Raw genomic sequence first — 18,428 nt, 5'->3', positions numbered from 1 at the left:
GTGCAGTGGAATCCTTCGGTTTAGTCTAGTCAGGTGCTTCTATTTTTAGTACAGTTATTAATATTTAATTAATATTTTAAAATTATATCTTGTTCTGAGATGTACAAGAAAAAAAGTTTCTTCTGTGTTGATAGCAAATTAATCTATAAAAACTTTCAATATACCTTTTTAGTTTTGCCCTGAGATCCCCTTCTTCAACAACTTCTTTCTTTCTTTCTTCTACTTGTAGGTTTACACTCCTCTCAATTTCACCATGTTGGTTAAAAGCTACACATTTGTACATGCCAGAATCAGTTTTTATTGTGTCCTTTATTTCTAATTTGGCTTCATCTCCTCTCTGCTGGATTATAATGCGGCCTCCCTGGTTGAGTTGCCTCCATTTTCCCTTCATCCATTTAACATTTGGAATTGGATCTCCTCCAACTTTTGCCATAAATGTTGCAACGGTCTCTGCAGAAAGATGCAAATGAGGAAGCTAAGTCTTTCCACCTCTTTATGACAGAGGGACATAATCTCAAACAAAAGGTGTAGGAAAACAGAAGAGAAGGTACTGTTTTGAAAAGGGTTCTTACTTTCCATGACTTTGATACTCTGAGGCTCTGACACAAAATAAAGTTTGCCTTCCACTTCTGCTTTCTTAGCTGCTGGTGCAGCTGCTGGTTTTTCTAAAAAAACAGAGTCAAATAGTTACAACAGATGGTTTCATGTAATAGTTTATGTTCACGCGTGATGATGCTTCTGAAGGAATTGTAAGAAAAGGAATTAATTCCTGAGATGGAATAAAATACTATGCGAGTGATGACAATGTAAAATACTTGAATATTGTTTTAATCAACTTGTATTTTACTTTCAATTGTATTTTACAGATGAGACTGAACACTGTGGATCATGTATTGAGCTGTTCATTAACTTCAGTCAGGTAATTTTACTCTAAATGGTTGCAAATTTATAGATGGATATGCAAATAAGAAGCCTCGTTCTCTAAAATGGATTAGTTTTTAGTGAGATATTCTCTTTTCAGTCTATTTCTGGATATTACACTGCAAGAGTTACTTGCATATTTTTATCTGTTAGATTCTTTTTTTTTTTTTTTCATTTATGTAGTTCTTAGCCTTGTGGCTACCTGTGTAGCGAAAAACATACTGTTTGTACATACTACTGAACTTCTGTGTCTTTTATGCAATGGTAAGGCAAGATCTACTAGGAAGGACAGTATTTATCTTCAGCTAAAAGATTAAAATGTCAGAGTTGTAACAGTCTTGAAACAACTAGCCTCCAAGGCCATATGCTCAATGGAATTCCTTCTGTACTTTCCTTTAATAAACGCCACTGTTCAGATCCTTTCCATAAAATATGCATCTCCAAGTAATTTCACTCATTTAGCTTTCATTTTTCTTAAAGTTGGTGTTTAGATTTAGAAACTAAATTCTTCTTTTTAAGAATATATTGCTGATCTGACACTGATCTCCCACTGTTTATGCCTCTAATTGATATAAATTATTGTTAAATATACTATTCTACCAGATTGTACAGTTTTACAAATAACTAAATAATAAAAATAGTTTGTTATAAGATTATTGAGATTATTAACTTTTTTGTTCCACAGAAAACAAAGTGGGATAGAATTTTTGTTGACATTTCCATTTTATGCCTTGATTTTCTCCATGTTACTATACCTTTAACTGTCACTTTAGATTTGCAAGTATCAGTGCCAGCTGCATTTGAAGCTTTGCATACATATTCTCCTGAATCGGATTTGGTAACTGCAGCAAGTTCTAGAAGAGCTACTCCATTAACAAAGCTGAAGTTGCATCTGTCTGAAGCTCTTATTTCTCTCCCTGCTTTCAGCCACTGGATCCGGATTGGCTGTGATCCTTGAACATGACAGCTAAGCTGGATCGTATCACCTTCCTCTCCTGCTGCTGACTGAAGAGGCTGGTCAAAAACTGGAGGCTTTTTAGGTTCTGGAATATGAAAACGCTTGAGTAAATACTTGGGAAAAGTATGATCAAGAATATAAGAGAAAGATAAATACATGTGATTCTCAAGGACTCAATGGCAAGGAATGGAGAAGGATAAATAGAAGTCTGAGAATGTCAATCATAATGTTAGAAAATGGAATAAATATCAAGAGAGCATGAGAGCATGTTTCCCATACAAACATGTGAGAAATATCTTTATCCACTCAGTAAGATTCTTTACATGTAAAAAATAGTATAAGAATTAAAGCACTATTAGGCTGCAAAACTATAGAAGAATCTTTAAAGAAAAAATAATGCAAATCTCCTGCAAGACTATTACGATAAAGTGTCATGCTGTGCAACTCACTGTCAGCCCTGCCTAAACGTAGATGTAATTGCACAAACCCCGTTATTCCATGAAAAAAGAATGAATAAAAATTCAATAAAAACATTACAAAGATTTCAATATTCACATTAAATCAGCAATAGCAAATAGTGAAAAAGAAGCTTATTCCTGAAAAATAATGGATTTTTAAATCATAAAACTAAAAGAATTTCTTGATTTTATATTTTAACTAAGTTTTATCACATCTGTCTCAGGACAAATTACTGCTGTTAAGGTAAGTATAACCAGCCTATAAGAGAGAACCTATATATTTGCAGCTCAATAAAATAAAGAACGGCAAGAAGCAAAGAAAAATAAGACTTCAACCAACCTCTGATAACAACAGAAGATGTACTCAACACGCTTCCTGCTTCATTGGACACTTTACAGGTATATAAACCAGCATCTGATTGCTCTACGACCTTTATATGCAAAAGCAAGGTATTGTTTTTGAAAGATATTTCACAGTGAGCACTTGAATGGACTTCCTGATTGTTTTTATACCAAGCAACAGTCAAAGGCTGAGACCCAGAAACACGACCCTCAAGTTTAAGTTCATTCCCTTCTGTTTCTTCTATGGCTTCAGACAGTTTCTTAGTAAAAGTAGGAGGAATTTTTCGTTCTGTAAAAAAAAAAAAAAGAATAAATTCCATGAATCTAACTTGAGATGAAAAGTTCTAAGGAAAATGTTTCAAGAAAAATTTGAACATCATGAAATTATTTGCTCACATTTAAACAGGATATAATTTTAAAGGGAAATTATGCTAAGATAAACAACAGGTGTCTTACTTTTCCAGTCACTGTCATAGTTGATTTTCCTACTTGAAAAAAAATTCTCTTATACTGATTTAAGCCAAACACCATTTAAAAAACCCCAAGAGTTTTGTCAAGTTGTTAAGAAATAGGCCAAAGCCTATGAAAAAGAAGTAGGCCAGAGGCTATAAAGAAAGTAGGCCAAATAAAATATTTCATCTCTTCCCACTGTTGTTAGTGACCCTTCCTAATTCCCTTAAAACACCCATAAGTATCTCCACATAGGTACTTTAGGCTACATCTAAAAAGTTTTCTCAAAGTTATCTAGCAGTAATAAGGCTAACATCCTTTATAACTGAAGGAAGAAAAATGTACACATAATGTATTATCTATTCAGTACCTTTAACAGTCAGTTGAGCTGTGCAAGAGTCCTTTCCAACTTCATTGCTAGCATAGCATGTATATACTCCAGAATCTCCCCTGTCAACTCTCAAGATGGTCAAATGGGCTGTATTGTCTACATAACTGATCTGATAATTTCTTCCTGTTCTAATCTCCTGGTCATCTTTTGCCCAAGTGACTCTAATAGGCTGTGTTCCAGAAACATGACACTCAAAGTCAGCACTTTCTCCAGTAATACCATCCACAGGTGTAAGTGGGATGTCAAAGAATGGAGGAGTCTTCCCTTCTGAAGAGTGAAAGAAATAAAAAAGCATCACTTTAAAATCTTGATTTACTTTAAATCTCTGTGAAATAAGCACCTTTTGTACAACACTAAATTCATATATAAAGCAAAACGTAGTTTTAATATACTTCTATTAAATATTTCACAGCCTACCAACCTGTAAGGATAAGCCTGCCACTAGAAGAAGCAGTCCCAATAGCATTGGTAGCTGTGCAGGTATATTGTCCAATAAGGCTCCTATCTGTCTTCAAAATCTGGAGAGTTGCTACATTATCTACGAAGGATGTGTGAACATTGTAGTCCTCTTTTACACGTGCACCATCTTTAAACCAAGATACTTCGATGGGTTCTGAACCAGCAATACCACAATCAAACATAACTGGTAAGCCAACAGTTTCATGAACATCTCTTATTTTTCGTGTAAAAGAAGGAGGAAGTTTATGCTCTGTAAGAAAACAGGTATTGTACAGTGAGGTCTTTCAGAAGACATGCAAAATGTTATTCAGCATATCATTTATTTTGAACCTGATGTGAAAAGAGCCCTGTGCGTACGATTGCAGGAAAATATATAACCATTCTGCCCTCAGTTACATCCAGTGAGCCTATTTAATCTTCAGGACTGCTAATGATGGAGACAATCAAAGAAATATCCTCAGTAGGGAAAGAAGATGGAAGTTTGTAACACTACAGAAGAGGTGTGGTGACACTTTTCAATTAGCTTTACTGGCAGGCCTTTGTTAGTAGAAGACAGTGCCAAGGGTATCTTATACATCAAGAAAGAGTAAAGTGTTTTACAAGGAAGAGGTAATCTTTGTTTTTCAAAACAGCAAAGCATACTTAGGAAAAATAGGTCATATTCTTATTTTTAAAATTGAAATATTCACCTTGAACTGTGAGCAAAGACGAAGAAGCAGCCTCCCCAACAGTGTTTTCTACTTTGCAGATGTACTCCCCACTGTCACTACTATCTACCTGGCTGAAAACCAGAGTAGCAATTTGGTTCTTAAAGTGCATTTTCATAGTAGCAGTTCCTCTCAGCTTTGTATCGCCTTTGTACCATGATACAATCATTTCTGGTGTTCCAGCAACCTGGCACTGTAAGGATGCAGAATCCCCAACAGTCACCTGCACTGGCTCCAAGGGTGTAATGAAGTAAGGGGGTTCTGAAGGACAAAGAAACACCATTAGCATAAAAAGATATTGCACAATGAGCATTAGGAGTTCAAATAACACTCGATGGAGTGACGGTGTCTTGACGCACCTAGTATTGTGATTGCACCATGACAATTATCTTTCCCAGAATCATTTTCGATATGACAAGAATATTGCCCCTGATCTTCTAGTTTACTGCTAGGGATTTCCAGTATGGCGGATGTTTCTGTAGTGGTGATGCTACACTTTTCAGAGTGCATTATGTTAACTCCATTTTTCTTCCATGTCACTGAAATCGGTGGAGTACCCGTATATGTGCATTCCAAGATTAAAGTTTTCCCTTTCTCTATGCTTAAATCATTCACCTTCTTCACAAATTTGGCTGGTTCTATAATGAACAATGAGAAGAAACCAAATTAAATAAAGCCAAAAGATTATCTTTATAAGTATAAGAAGCAGTAGTCTGGACAAACCTTTGACAAAAAGATGTGTAGTGCAAGAAATTTTTCCTGCCTCATTAGAGACCTGGCAAGTGTAATCTCCACTCTCAAGGGGATTTACATCAAAGAGCTCCAGTTCTGCAACTGAATCTTGCAAGGTGATATTGCATCTGTGTCCTGGTACTAGTTCAACACTGCCTCTGAACCATTTAACTTCCAGTGGAGAGGAACCTTTTATGATACTAGTAAAGGTTATATTTGCCCCAGATAAAACATCCAGTGGTTCAGGTTTCTTCACAAAAGATGGTGGTTCTAAGCACACAATAGAAAAGAGAAGAAGTACATTTGAACTTCTTTTGAAGAGCACAGTAATGAGAAATATGCAACAAAGCAAAAAATGAAGTTTTTCTGAAAATAAATTTGTGCCCTCTGACTCTGGCTTTTTATTGATACTGACCTCTAACACTCAAAAACGCACTGCATTCATCAGACCCTGCTACATTAGTAGCTGTGCACAAATAAGTTCCCATATCAGATTCCTGAAGTCCATTCACTTTCAGAGAACAGGTATTGTCTGCAAGGGTAGCCTGATACTTGTCTCCACTGGTAATCTCTTGTCCATCATGAAACCAGGAAACCAGAATAGGTGGTGACCCATAAACTTTGCACTCCAGTACAGCAGAAGAACCCAGCTGACCGAATGTTTCTTTCAGTTTTCTTGTGAAAGAAGGAGGTATAATACGATCTGCATTTGTTTAAAAAAAAAAAAATTTAAAAATTACCATACAGGGTCTTAAAATGCAGAAAGCTCTTCATGCATAAAAAAATGAATGACCTTTCTTTTGCTGTATCTGCATTAGCATTCTGCTGCTAAGCACCCAAGTATTTGAAAAATAGATAGTTGATTGTTAAGGATATGCTGGAGCTTTCATCCAAAATTTTTGAGGGACACCTTTTATTTTTGCTGTTCTATTTCATAAGCAACAATATTGCATCAGCTGTCCAAGAAGACATGTAGATTAAAGCTGAAGAAATCAAGTCCTTTCAATAACTCCTGCCCCTCAGAGGTTAGGTAGGTATCTATTATTGAAGCCTGTCAAAGTAGCATGCCGAGTACTCCTAAGATTACACAAGCAATGAGTTTCTTAGGTTGCCAGTCACAACAATCACTTTGCTATCTGAAGGCTTTGTAAAAGAACTAAAGGATCATATGTACTCAAAAAGAGTAGTCAACTAACCTGAAACATGCACTGAAGCTGTGCAGCTGCTTTTACCAACACTGTTTTTCACCTCAAAAGTATATTCTCCACTGTCTTCTAGTGTTGCATTGAGGATCTTAAGCCCAGATACTTTGTTGAAGAAACTGATTTTATACTTATGGTCAGTGGACAGCTCATTACCATCCTTAAACCACCTAGCAGTAAGCTCTGGTGTGCCATCTACTGTGCATTCCAGAGTACAAGAGTCTCCCGCTGTAACTTTGACTGGGCCTGGCTTCTCTACAATGACTGCAGGTTCTGCAATGAAATGCAAGTCAGAAAAATTTTTAAATCAGCAATGCAATAGTTGTTATCATTTAAATTTTAAATAATCTTAAAACACATTGTGTTTTTATTGCATGCTACCAACCTAGCACTTTCACCGTGGCAAAGCATTCCTGAACTCCAGCATCATTTTTTATCTGACAAATATATTTCCCAGCATTGGTTGGTTCTGCATTTCCAATCTGCATAGTTGCAATGTCTTCTGAATAGGAAATCCAAAGATTATCACTTTCTCTAATGATTTCCCCTTTGTCTTTTAACCAGAGAACAGAAATGGGCTGTGATCCTTTTACTTCGGCCTGCAGTTCAATTGACTCCCCAACTACGACTGTGAGATCACTCAGCTTCTTCACAAATGTTGGTGGTGCTATTTAAGAGAAGATATTTAACAGTAAAAAAACACGCCAGGAGCGGAAAAGTAGGAGGAGAACGACAGGAACAAAGAAATGTCAAGAAGGTGCCAATCTTTGTACAAACCTCTTAGTGTTACCGAGCCAATGCAGGTGTCACTTCCGACATCATTTACAGCTTTACAGTGATATTCACCAACATCTGCAGTATCCACACTAAGAATGTGAATACTAGCTGAGTAGTTCTCAGACATGACCTTATACTTCTTGCTGCTCCGAATTTCTCGTTTGTCTTTATACCATGAAATCTGGAATGGAGGAGTGCCCTGAAGCTCACATTCCAGATGAATATCAGACCCTTTCAAGGTCTGGACTGGATGGGGCTTCTTGGTAAAAATGGGGGGTGCTGGAAAAAAAAAAAAAAGAAAAGAACTATAGTTTATGTTATTTGAGCAAAGTAGATTTAAGAGGACAGGCAATTCAAGGAGCCATTCTGATGCCGAATAGTAAAGATAAACAATGGATAAGAAAGACTTCCCACAGAGATCAGAAACAAGCAAGAGATTTGCCATCTAGTCAGAGAGGTTTTGGCCTCTCTGACAATAGAAAGTGGGATTTAAGAGTTTTTTGACAAAGGAGGACTTTTACTGCTAGAAATGGAAGGAAAGAACTGAGGTTCTGACCTTTTACTCTCAGTGAAGTACTGGTGCTTGCACTACCCGCTGGATTCTGAGCTTCACACGTGTAGTCACCGCTGTCTTCAACACTGAGGTTGTGCATTTCAATGACTGCCACTGAATCCTCAAAGGACATTCTGTATTTTTCACTGGGATGAATCTCAGTTTCACCCTTGTACCAGGTGACTTTGATTTCTGGAGATCCACCTACTTTGCATTCATACTTAATGGAATCGTGCTGTTTCACAAGTTTTGAGGAGTCTAGTTTCTTAATAAACCTTGGTGGTTCTGGAAAGCCAAAAAGGGGAAATGATGCTTTAAACTGCACTGATTCTTTGAATAAGCAGGGAGATAAGTAAGAAAAACTGCAAACTTTAGGGACTTATGGGAAAAATCTGATTTTGCGATGGTTATAGATTTTTTTAGATGATTTGAAGTTGGTCCAAAATCTAGATTAAGAAGCAAACCAGTTCTCTATATGCATTTCAGTTAGTTTCTCCTTACTTTATTGACCCACTGTACCTCTCCTTGTATGTATTCACTACTTATTCTTTAAGAAATATCCTCTTGTAATACATGACCAATCAAAATGCCGGATGGAAAGGCAAGAATACAACTGTTCAGCCAAGCAACATTAGTAAAAGCATTTCTGTTGAGCATTAGAGCAACTGCTTTATATCTTAATATGTGACTAATAATTAATATAGTCAATAAATGTTTCTGCATTATAACCTCTCACACATTTAATGCGAAGCCAAACATAAAGTTGCATGTAAGGAATAAAAATTAAGGAGCTCATGTAGCAAACAAAAGAGCTTCAAAATAATCATGCTGAAAAGAATTATGAGATGACTGGTATTACAGAAGTTGGTGTTAAATGTCCTGTGACTGAAAAGTAAACCAGATGGTTACATTTTGTTCCATAAGTAGAGGAAAGGAATGGAGGTTCGACACTTTTCATCAAAAGTACCATGTGGATGATTAGAATCACAAGACTGAATGCCTGTGGATCAAAGATATAACCAGTAAAACTAAGAGGTGGTAATGTGGGCACAACAAGCAAATCTCTCTGCAAAACAGGATGAAGTGCCACTTTGCGCATCTCTCTGTGAAGTGTAGGAAGAATATCTATTTTATTGTGGGTTACTTCAACCTGTGGGTCAATCGCAGAACATCCTGTGTTGTTAGTAACAAAACTTCCTTAGAGTTTCTAAAAATATAAATAATGGGTCGTTAACATCGGGACTCTTGGAACCTTAGCAGTTTACTATCAGATTTCAATTTGAGAGGAAGTTGATTATCTATCTGCATATTAACAGTTGCTGAGTAGTTACAGTCTAATTCCACTCCTTTCAAAAAATGAGGATATACATGTTAGTAAGGTATATATTTAGAATGTAAAGTAGTTTCTAGAACATAAAGCAATTGTTAAAACTACAGATTGGGAATATTAGATGTTAAAGTGAGAATGTTAACAAAAAAATGGGAGTTTTTCAAGGTCAATTGAACAAAAGATCCTAATTCTACAAACAAGTTACATGCCATAGAAGTGAGACAGCATATACCCAAATTGAAAACAATGCAAATCAATACACACAAAGAGATTGCGCTTCCAAGCTCTATAGAAATTGGCTGAAAACAACAAACATCACTAATTTAACAGCCCTGGGGAAACTGTACAAATTCTAAAGGACTGAAGTGACTGTAAGTGTAAACTCAGGATCAAAAAATAAAATAATAATCCTGAAAAAAACCCCCAGGATTTCATGAATAAAGATTTGAAGGGTAAGAAAATAAATAAGGTCAGCTGGGATCACTTTATGAATGGTAACTCTGGTCAAATAAACCTATTAGCAATGTTATAATTAATAATAAACAGAATTGTGATTGCGGTGGAAAGAAGCTTCAGATCTTTTAAAGAGATTAGATTTCTTACTACAACCTTCTGTAAATTAAGCCACATAGTACAGCAACCCTACTTATTACTGAATTCAGGTAATTCAGTCTTATACACTCTTCCCATCCCCACCAAGAAAAATCCCTAAGGCTAGAATATACTCGATATATAAAAAACATTTGTTACACAATTAATACAAAATCTTGCTACTGGAAGTTCAACTTCCTGTGTTATTTGTCTTAGAGAGTAAAAGGAGTTACTCTTGAAATATTTTTCCCCCAAATTCATATAGAGGAAAAGGAAAAAAAAAGGAATGAAAGTGCTAAACCAACAGGGACATTTGAACTCAAGCATAATCTAAGCAGTGTATTTTACATTTCTTCTTTTACAAAATCAGTAAGAATAAGATGTCAGGAACAGCTATAAATAGTTCCCACCTACTTTGAGAAAATTGCACTAATATACAAGTGTCACTCGTACCAAGACAGTCTGACCCAGTAATAAATTTAGATTTCACTTTTAGATCCACACACTATGTGGAGAAATGAAGTGTTGTTGGAACAGATATTTGTTACCAAGTCTGCTCTCAGATCCTCCAATTTTGCTGTCTAGAACAGCAATTTTCAATGTTTTCAGCCTGTGAAAGAGCAAAACTATTTGCAGGAACTGCACACCCAGTACAAATACTTTTAAGCCTCATAAGTGAGCTGAGTTTCTGTCAGTTTCTTTCCCTCCCATGGGCAACCTAGTGAATGTCACTGCTGGAGAAAGACTCCAGAAAGCTAGATTTTGCTGGCCAACATGACCATTCATAAAGACGCAACAGGGTACTAAGTGAGAGTTAACATTTCAATGGAAGAATCCCTTTGATAAGAAAAATCACACGCTATACCAGATCAGAAGAAAGATTAATAAGTATTTAAGTATTACAATAATATTTAAGTGAAATAAGACATCTTAATGTAGCCTCTTGTGAAGGTTTTTAATTGCATGTCTGTATTCAGGACTGTGTTTTCCAGTGTGTCTTGCAAGGAAAAGCCTTATGAACACTAAAGCCCACAGCAATACCTTGTACAGCCAGCTGAGCTGCGCACGCGTCCTTTCCAACACTGTTGCTGGCAGTACATGTGTAGAGTCCAGCATCCCCTTTACCAACTTTTAGGACTGTCAAGCTGGCTGTGTTTTCCACGAGTGTCATTTTGTAGTTGCCACCAGGACGAATCTCTCTGTTGTCTCTGGTCCAAGTAATCCTCATGGGAGCAGAACCAGTCACATGGCACTTAAAGGCTGCACTTTCCCCTAGTGCCACATCGATAGATACTGGCTTGATGTCAAAGAATGGAGGTTGTAGTTGTTCTGCAAAGAGGAAAGTATGCCAGAGCTCATCACCAAGCCCTCCTCACCACTCCATGCCCATCGTCCCTTGCCACTGTACAAAGGGTAGAGTGGGAAAATGTGGGGGGAAATAAGAGAGCAAAGACATAGAAAATTCTTCATTAAAGTATGAGCTACAAACCTGTGAGGAGAAGTTTGGCACTGGAAGATGCAGTCCCCAGAGTATTTTGGGCTGAGCAAGTATACTGGCCACAGTGAGCCATACTAGTTTGCAAGATTTGGAGAGTCGCAACGTTATTTAAGAAGGCTGATTGCATGTTATCACTGTCGCTTAAGAGAACCCCATCCTTGTACCAAGACACCTGGATAGGCTCTGAGCCATTTATACGGCAGTCAAATGTCACTGGGGCACCAACCACCTCCTGAATATCTTTTAGTCTTCTGGTGAATGTAGGGGGAAGTTGACGTTCTGTAAAACAATAATAATCACCACTATCAGTAAGAAGCCATCCTGTCAACCTAGAATTAATTAACTTTGAAATTAATAAGAACCCCTTCCTGTAGGCAAAAAAGAGTTCCTACAAACTACCCCAGAAAAGAGTGGTCCTTGGTCCATCACCTTTAACAACAAGCAAAGCTGTGGAGGTGGCGAAGCCGATGCTATTTTCTGCTTTGCAGATATATTCTCCAATGTGGCTATCCTCTACAGTGGAGAATGCGAGTGTTGCCACATTGTTCTTGAAGTGCATTTTGTAAGCTTGTGTTGATCTCAGCTTGGTGTCATCTTTATACCAGGACACCTTGATTTCTGGTGAACCACCAATCTGGCATTTTAAGATCAAGGGCTCGCCAACCTTCACCTCCACACGGTCCAGATGTGTGACAAAATAGGGTGGTTCTAGGGAAGGAGAGAGCATGGTGAGCAGAGACAGAGCATCACTGGGGTGGGTGCCTTAGGGGAATCAGGGTTGAGGCATACCTAAGATGGATACAAGGCTGTGGCAAACATCCCCACCCGCCTCATTTGCCACCTCACAGGTGTATTCGCCTTCATCATTCTTGGTGCTGTTGAAGACTTCAAGAATGCCAGATTTTTCAGTAGTTGTAACACTGCAGCGTGGGGACTGTGCAATGGGCATGCCATTTCTTTTCCAGGTGACAGAGATGGGAGGGGTGCCTATGTAGCTGCTTTCCAGCACAATGGACTTCCCCTGCTCCACACTGAAATCACTTAATTTCTTCACAAAGACTGCAGGCTCTGTGAAGAGGTATAAATCAATAGTGAGAGGGACAGAAGTGGAAGAGATGCAGGTAGACCGTGAATGAAGACAACTGTGCATCCATGCACACACTCAAACACACCTTTAACAAAGAGCTGGGTTGTACATGAAGCACTGCCAGCATCATTTGTGACCACACAGGCATAGTCCCCGCTGTGGCCTGGCTCCACGTTGTACAGCTGCAGCTGTGCCATAGATTCTTTGAAAGAGACGGAGCAGTTGCTGTCCGGCACCAGCTCCCTGATGCCTCGAAACCAGGTCACTTTGAAGGGAGCACTACCCTTGATGTAGCTGGTAAATGTTACACTTGATCCAGGCAAAACTTCCTGGGGATCAGGTGTCTTCACAAAAGAAGGTGGTTCTAAAGATCATGCAAAGAAGGGAAAGAGGGAAAAAGATGTTAATAGGAGAGTTTCTGTGGGGAGGAAAACTGGAACAGGTTTGAGTCAAGAAAAAAAAAACCCACAGGAAAAATCCCAAAAAAAACAAACATGAAAAAGAAACCATGAGAAAGCAGAGGGGAGAAAGAGAAGAGGGAAGAAGAATTTTGGTGAAAGTACTGTAGTATCCTTACACTGACCTTGTACAGTCAAGAAGGCACTGCATTCATCAGATCCAGCCACATTGGCTGCCACACAGGTATATGTCCCTGTATCTGTGGCATCCAGAGCATTCAGCTTCAAAGCACAAACATCATCCAAGAATGAGATTTCATATTTTTCTCCACTAACAATCTCATTCCCATCTTGAAACCAGGACACAGATATGGGGGATGTGCCAGACACTTTGCACTCCAGCAGCACTGAGGATCCCAGCACCCCATTTGTTTCTTTTAATTTTCTTGAGAATGAAGGAGGAACAAGACGATCTAAGTGGGACAGGGAAGAAGTACAGGAAGAGAAAGGTTGGTTTTGACTATTTTTTCAGTGGAAAGAAAAGGGGGAAAAATAAAAGCTTCCTTTAAAGACAAATGTAAACAACAAAGATATAGAGCTGACCTGAAACATCAACTGAAGAAGTGCAGCTACTGTCCCCCACTTCATTGTGCACCTCAAAAGTATATAAGCCCCTGTCTCCCCTGTCTGCAGAAAAGACTTTCAAAGTGGATATATTGTTGAAAAAGGTAATTTGGTATTTGCGGTCACTCCTTAGTTCTCTGCCATCTTTGTACCACTTGGTGATAAGTTCAGGTGTTCCTCCTACTTTGCACTCCAGGGTAAAAGGATTACCGGCCATTACTGTGATCGGCTCAGTCTTCTCTAAGATGACTGCTGGTTCTGAAATAGGAAGATCTGTGTGTCACCAAGAAGTCTACCCTCAAACTAGTGAGCAGAGGACATAAGCAGAGAACAAAGGCAATTTTGCAAGCTGTAAGATATAGTATCTGTGAAGTAGGCTATACCCACCTAGGACTTGTAAAAAGGCAGAGCACTCCCGCATGCCAGCATCATTTTTGATCTGACAGATGTACTTCCCAACATCAGCTCCCTCTGCACTGGCTATCTCAAGAGTTGCTATGTTGTCCATAAACCACATTTGAACATTTTCACTCTCCCTAATAACTTCACCCTTATCCTTGAGCCAGACAACAGAAATTGGTGGAGATCCTTCCACCACTGCCTGCAGAGCTGTTGGCTCCCCGATGAATATTGCAGTGTCACTCAGCTTCTTGGCAAACCGTGGGGGTTCTGATGGCAAAAACAAGGAGGCAGAGGACAGTTAATCATACATGCTTGCTTGAAAGAGGGACAGCAAGAAAATCAAGAAAAGAGGGCAGTGATGTTGTTGATCCTCTAGCATACAAACCTTTGAATTTCACTGGGCAAGTGCAAGTGTCGCTTCCCACCTCATTCATAGCTTTGCATTGATATTCTCCAGTATCTTGAGATTCCAGATTGAGAATATGAAGACTGGCAATGGAGTGTTTTGCTGTCACCTTGAATTTCTTGCTGCTCCTGACCTGCCTTCGGTCCTTGAACCAAGCCACCTCAAAGGGTGGGGTCCCTGCTATCTCGCACTGGAGGATAACATCTGAGCCTTTAAGAGTCTCCACAGGGCTTGGCACTTTGCTAAAAACAGGTGGTTCTATAAAAAAAGAATCACATCATAATGTGTGAGCCTGCTTCTCTGGGTGGGTTTCTGGAGAGTAGCAGGAGGCAACATATTCAGGAAGGGAGCCTACATTTATTCTTGTAAACACATATTTAACTTTTAAATATGTGGCCTGACCTCTAAAAAATCCCAGCAGTCCAAAGAGCAGAAAATGTGACACTTCTGCACCTGTTTGGAGTCAGTGCTTGGTGTCCCTCCCCAAAAGCCACTCTCCCTGCTCTCCAGGATCACATTCCGGCTTTCCTCCCCACTCTTTCTAGTCACGAAAGCTACAATCAGTGAGACTCAGCTACACAGCCTCCTCTTCCGTCTTAAATTTTATTCCTGTCAGGATCACTGTGTATAAAGAGGAGGCAGAGGGATGGCTGAAAAGTATTTCCAGCTCCCTCACCATGGGTGGTGTTCTATCTAGTCCTTGTGATTTGAAAACCTTGCCTTATTCAGCTTTCAATTGACTTAAACGGAGAGACAAGGGAACAGCTGCACAGTGCTCAACACCCACCACAATTTCCTTCCTGATCTCTGCTGCATAAACACAGCAACATTTCAATGTGAGACCAGATGGAGAGACACTGTCCCAGCAGCCACCAACTTCTGCAGCAGCAGCTCCCTGTCTGAGGGACGTGCAGCGGGGAGCAGGGACTGGTAGCCGGGGATTCTGGCTGTGTGTGAAGCCACGCTGCTAACCTTTCACTGCGACTGAAGTGCTGCAGCTGGCTGTGCCAGCAGAGTTATGGGCTTCACATATGTAATCCCCAGCATCTTCAGTGTTGGCACCCGGGATGGTTAGCATTGCCACGGAGTCTACAAAGGACATGTGGAGCCTGTCGCTCGCCTGGAGTGCCTGATCATTTTTATACCACACGATTCTGATCTCTGGTGTGCCACTGATTTTACATTCAAGTTGAACTGTGTCCCCCTGCTTCACGAACCGCAAAGCTTCAGGCTTCTTGACGAACTTCGGAGGTTCTGCAGAACAGAATAAATACGTAGAGAATGACAGGATACCTGTTTGTGAAATCTGCAGTGCTGAGCAAAAGTTCTGGGAGGCACAAGAGTACTGTGAAACAACAAAGTAAGATTGCTACTGCAGCTGGCTGCATTCCCGCCAGAATTTCCTCTCAAGGAAAGACAGAAGATGGAAAAAAGAAAGCAAAGACAACAACTCAAACTATGTTCTGCCAACTTTGGACCCTGCTGCATCAGACAGATGAAGCTATAAAAAACATACAAAGGACGGTTGCTCCATCCAAGAGAAATTCTGCTGTTACCTTTGAGGGGTAACAGGTTCGCAGGCCAGCATGAAAAATTTTACAAGTCTTTCATCCCCAGGAGCAACAGAAACACGGTAGGGATAGCTTCACTCGCTTACGCATATTTAAAGTATATTTCTGCATGAAGAAATTAAGTGATGTATAGTCTAGATTAAATCAACAATTCAAAATTGAAATCTTTAGCAAAGTCAAAAGAGTTCGCTGGCAAACAACGGCAAGATACTGTACTTACTTACCACTGTGTTCCATATAGTAATTACTATGACTGAATACCACAGAGACTGTAGCTAACCACTAAAGTTAAAAGCAGTGTGAGTGCAATTCTACCTACAAAAAGGTTCACAAAGAGAGAGATTTTGCAGGCACAGAAGGTTTCTACTGTTACATATTATGATGGGAGAAGGTCACTTCATGGTTTATGTCTGCTGTCTGGAAAGCTACTTTCTATATATTTCTGAACTAGAAATGGTAGAAGATGAGACAAAAAAGTCTCTTTACCCATGAAAAAGAAAACACACAAACAAAAGTGATTTAGTCTTAATACCTTTGACACTGAGTTGGGCTGAGCAAAAGTCTTTCCCAGCTTCATTACTAGCTTGGCAAGTATATTGGCCAGAGTCTCCTTTACCCACTCTGAGCACTCGAAGGTGAGCTGTGTTGTTTATAAATGTAATATTGAAGTTTCCTCCGGTTCGAATCTCCCGACCATCTTTGGACCAGGTTATGTGTATTGGCTGGGCACCCGTAACATGACATTCAAAGTCAGCACTTTCTCCAAAAGGCACATCAATAGATTCTGGTTTGGTGTCAAAGACAGGTGCTTGCTTGGGTTCTAAAAGCACAAGAAAACCATGTAACGCACCTCACAAAAAAGTTCATCCAACACATAGATACCATTGCATGCATGAAATGAGAGAGAGGAGCCTGTGATCCAGGCAAAAGTTTTGTAAGCCAACACACCTGCCACTGTGAGCCTAGCACTTGTGGTGGCAGTGCCCACAGAATTGGTGGCTGTGCAGGAGTACTGCCCAGTATGATTCATCTCGGTTCGCACCAGTTGCAGCACTGCAACGTTATCTACAAAGGATGTGTGCACATTGTGATCATCACTCAGTGGCACCCCATCTTTGTGCCAAGTAACAGTAATGGGTTCTGAGCCATTGAGCCGACACATAAATTTAAGGGGTAAACCAGCAGGGTGCTCGATGTCCTTTAACTTTCTTGCAAAGGAAGGTGGTCGTTTGCGCTCTAGAAGAAAGCAAGTAAAGGATAAATAATCCCCAGTAAGCAATTTTTTTATAGTTTTGTGAGAGAAAAAGAATTTTATCAAGCTAACATAAAATCATCACCTTGAACTGTTAAGAGAGCCTTTGTAGATGCAGTTCCTACACTGTTTTCTGCCTTGCAGATATATTCTCCAGTGTCATTGCTAACCACTTTGTTGAAAATAAGTGTAGCAACGTTGTCTTTAAAGAACACTTTGTACTCAGGAGTAGACCTGAGTTTTGTGTCACCTTTGTACCAAGACACAGTAATTTCTGGTGTTCCAGCAACACGACATTGCAATGTTGTATAATCCCCAACTGACACCTCAAGAGGTTCCAAGTGTGTAACAAAATAGGGAGGTTCTAAAAAAGAGAAGCAATTAGATAGGGTCATTGTAGTGTCAGGCCTTGGAAAGCATACACTTGAAAAAAAGGCAAGAAAAAGAAGCAAAGGGAGCACACACCTAGAGTAGAAACTACAGCTTCGCAAACATCTCTTCCCGCCTCATTTTCAACATGGCAAGTGTATTCTCCTGAATCTTCTTTGGTGCTGTCAAGTATTTCCAGGATGCAGGATTTCTCTGTGGTGGTGATGCTACACTTCTGAGATTGTGTGATGGTGTGGCCATTCTTCTTCCATGTCACAGAGATGGGGAGGCTGCCTGTGTAAGTGCCCTCCAGGATGATGGGCTTGCCAGGTTCCACATACTGATCACTCAGTTTCTTCACAAAGACAGCTGGCTCTAATGAAAGGTAAGAAGTCACAAATGTTGAACACAACATGCCAAATGGAGAGAAGGAAAAAATATTTTAAGGTAAATAGAGAGATCTATCTTTACAAACCTTTTACTGTAAGGTGTGTTGAACAATTTGCCCTGCCAGCATCATTAGTCACTAGACAAGTATACTCTCCACTTTGGGGAGGAGTTACATCAAATAACTCAAGCTCCACAACAGACTCCTCCAAGTAGATATTGCATTTGTCCCCTGGCACAAGCTCATTGGCCCCTCTAAACCAGTTGACCTTAAAAGGAGGGGTTCCTCTGACAACACATGTGAAAGTGATGCTTGTGCCTGGCAGTACATCCAGAGGCTCTGGTGTCCTCTCAAAAGATGGTGGCTCTAAACACACAAGAGAAAAAGAGAGATGAGGCAGGTTGCTGCAGCATAACTCTGGCATTTCCACACACTACTGAAGACAAAGAGCAAAATCTTTATTTTTCAGTCAATAATTTTCCCCAAGAATATTTACAAGAGACCGCAAGCAATTTCAAAAGAGAAAGAGAAAAGAACAGCTCAGAGAGCTTCCTGACTATCA

At 39.5% G+C, this 18,428-nt stretch overlaps 1 protein-coding gene across 1 annotated transcript in view; it reads right to left on the bottom strand.

The window, feature by feature from the left end:
* TTN (titin) overlaps positions 1-18,428 on the bottom strand; it is a 241,520-nt gene that overhangs the window by 156,470 nt on the left and 66,622 nt on the right. The window contains exons 69-97 of the mRNA XM_032694032.1: positions 17,954-18,232; positions 17,575-17,853; positions 17,195-17,473; positions 16,806-17,093; positions 16,390-16,677; positions 15,259-15,540; positions 14,266-14,544; positions 13,866-14,147; positions 13,458-13,736; positions 13,040-13,327; positions 12,542-12,820; positions 12,159-12,437; positions 11,799-12,077; positions 11,361-11,648; positions 10,913-11,200; positions 7,954-8,235; positions 7,398-7,676; positions 7,006-7,287; positions 6,615-6,893; positions 5,834-6,121; positions 5,410-5,688; positions 5,046-5,324; positions 4,669-4,947; positions 3,942-4,229; positions 3,500-3,787; positions 2,678-2,968; positions 1,677-1,964; positions 573-665; positions 165-450 (exon numbers count right to left, since the gene is read on the bottom strand). Of these exons, the coding sequence (XP_032549923.1) occupies positions 165-450; positions 573-665; positions 1,677-1,964; positions 2,678-2,968; positions 3,500-3,787; positions 3,942-4,229; positions 4,669-4,947; positions 5,046-5,324; positions 5,410-5,688; positions 5,834-6,121; positions 6,615-6,893; positions 7,006-7,287; positions 7,398-7,676; positions 7,954-8,235; positions 10,913-11,200; positions 11,361-11,648; positions 11,799-12,077; positions 12,159-12,437; positions 12,542-12,820; positions 13,040-13,327; positions 13,458-13,736; positions 13,866-14,147; positions 14,266-14,544; positions 15,259-15,540; positions 16,390-16,677; positions 16,806-17,093; positions 17,195-17,473; positions 17,575-17,853; positions 17,954-18,232 (8,017 nt within the window). The remainder of the gene's footprint in view (positions 1-164; positions 451-572; positions 666-1,676; positions 1,965-2,677; positions 2,969-3,499; positions 3,788-3,941; positions 4,230-4,668; positions 4,948-5,045; positions 5,325-5,409; positions 5,689-5,833; positions 6,122-6,614; positions 6,894-7,005; positions 7,288-7,397; positions 7,677-7,953; positions 8,236-10,912; positions 11,201-11,360; positions 11,649-11,798; positions 12,078-12,158; positions 12,438-12,541; positions 12,821-13,039; positions 13,328-13,457; positions 13,737-13,865; positions 14,148-14,265; positions 14,545-15,258; positions 15,541-16,389; positions 16,678-16,805; positions 17,094-17,194; positions 17,474-17,574; positions 17,854-17,953; positions 18,233-18,428) is intronic.

Source organism: Chiroxiphia lanceolata, chromosome 7, assembly GCF_009829145.1.
Source record: "Chiroxiphia lanceolata isolate bChiLan1 chromosome 7, bChiLan1.pri, whole genome shotgun sequence".
In the NCBI taxonomy this organism is placed as follows: Eukaryota; Metazoa; Chordata; class Aves; order Passeriformes; family Pipridae; genus Chiroxiphia; species Chiroxiphia lanceolata.
Note: the sequence above shows the minus strand (reverse complement) of the source record. Positions and strands in the feature narration are given on the sequence as shown.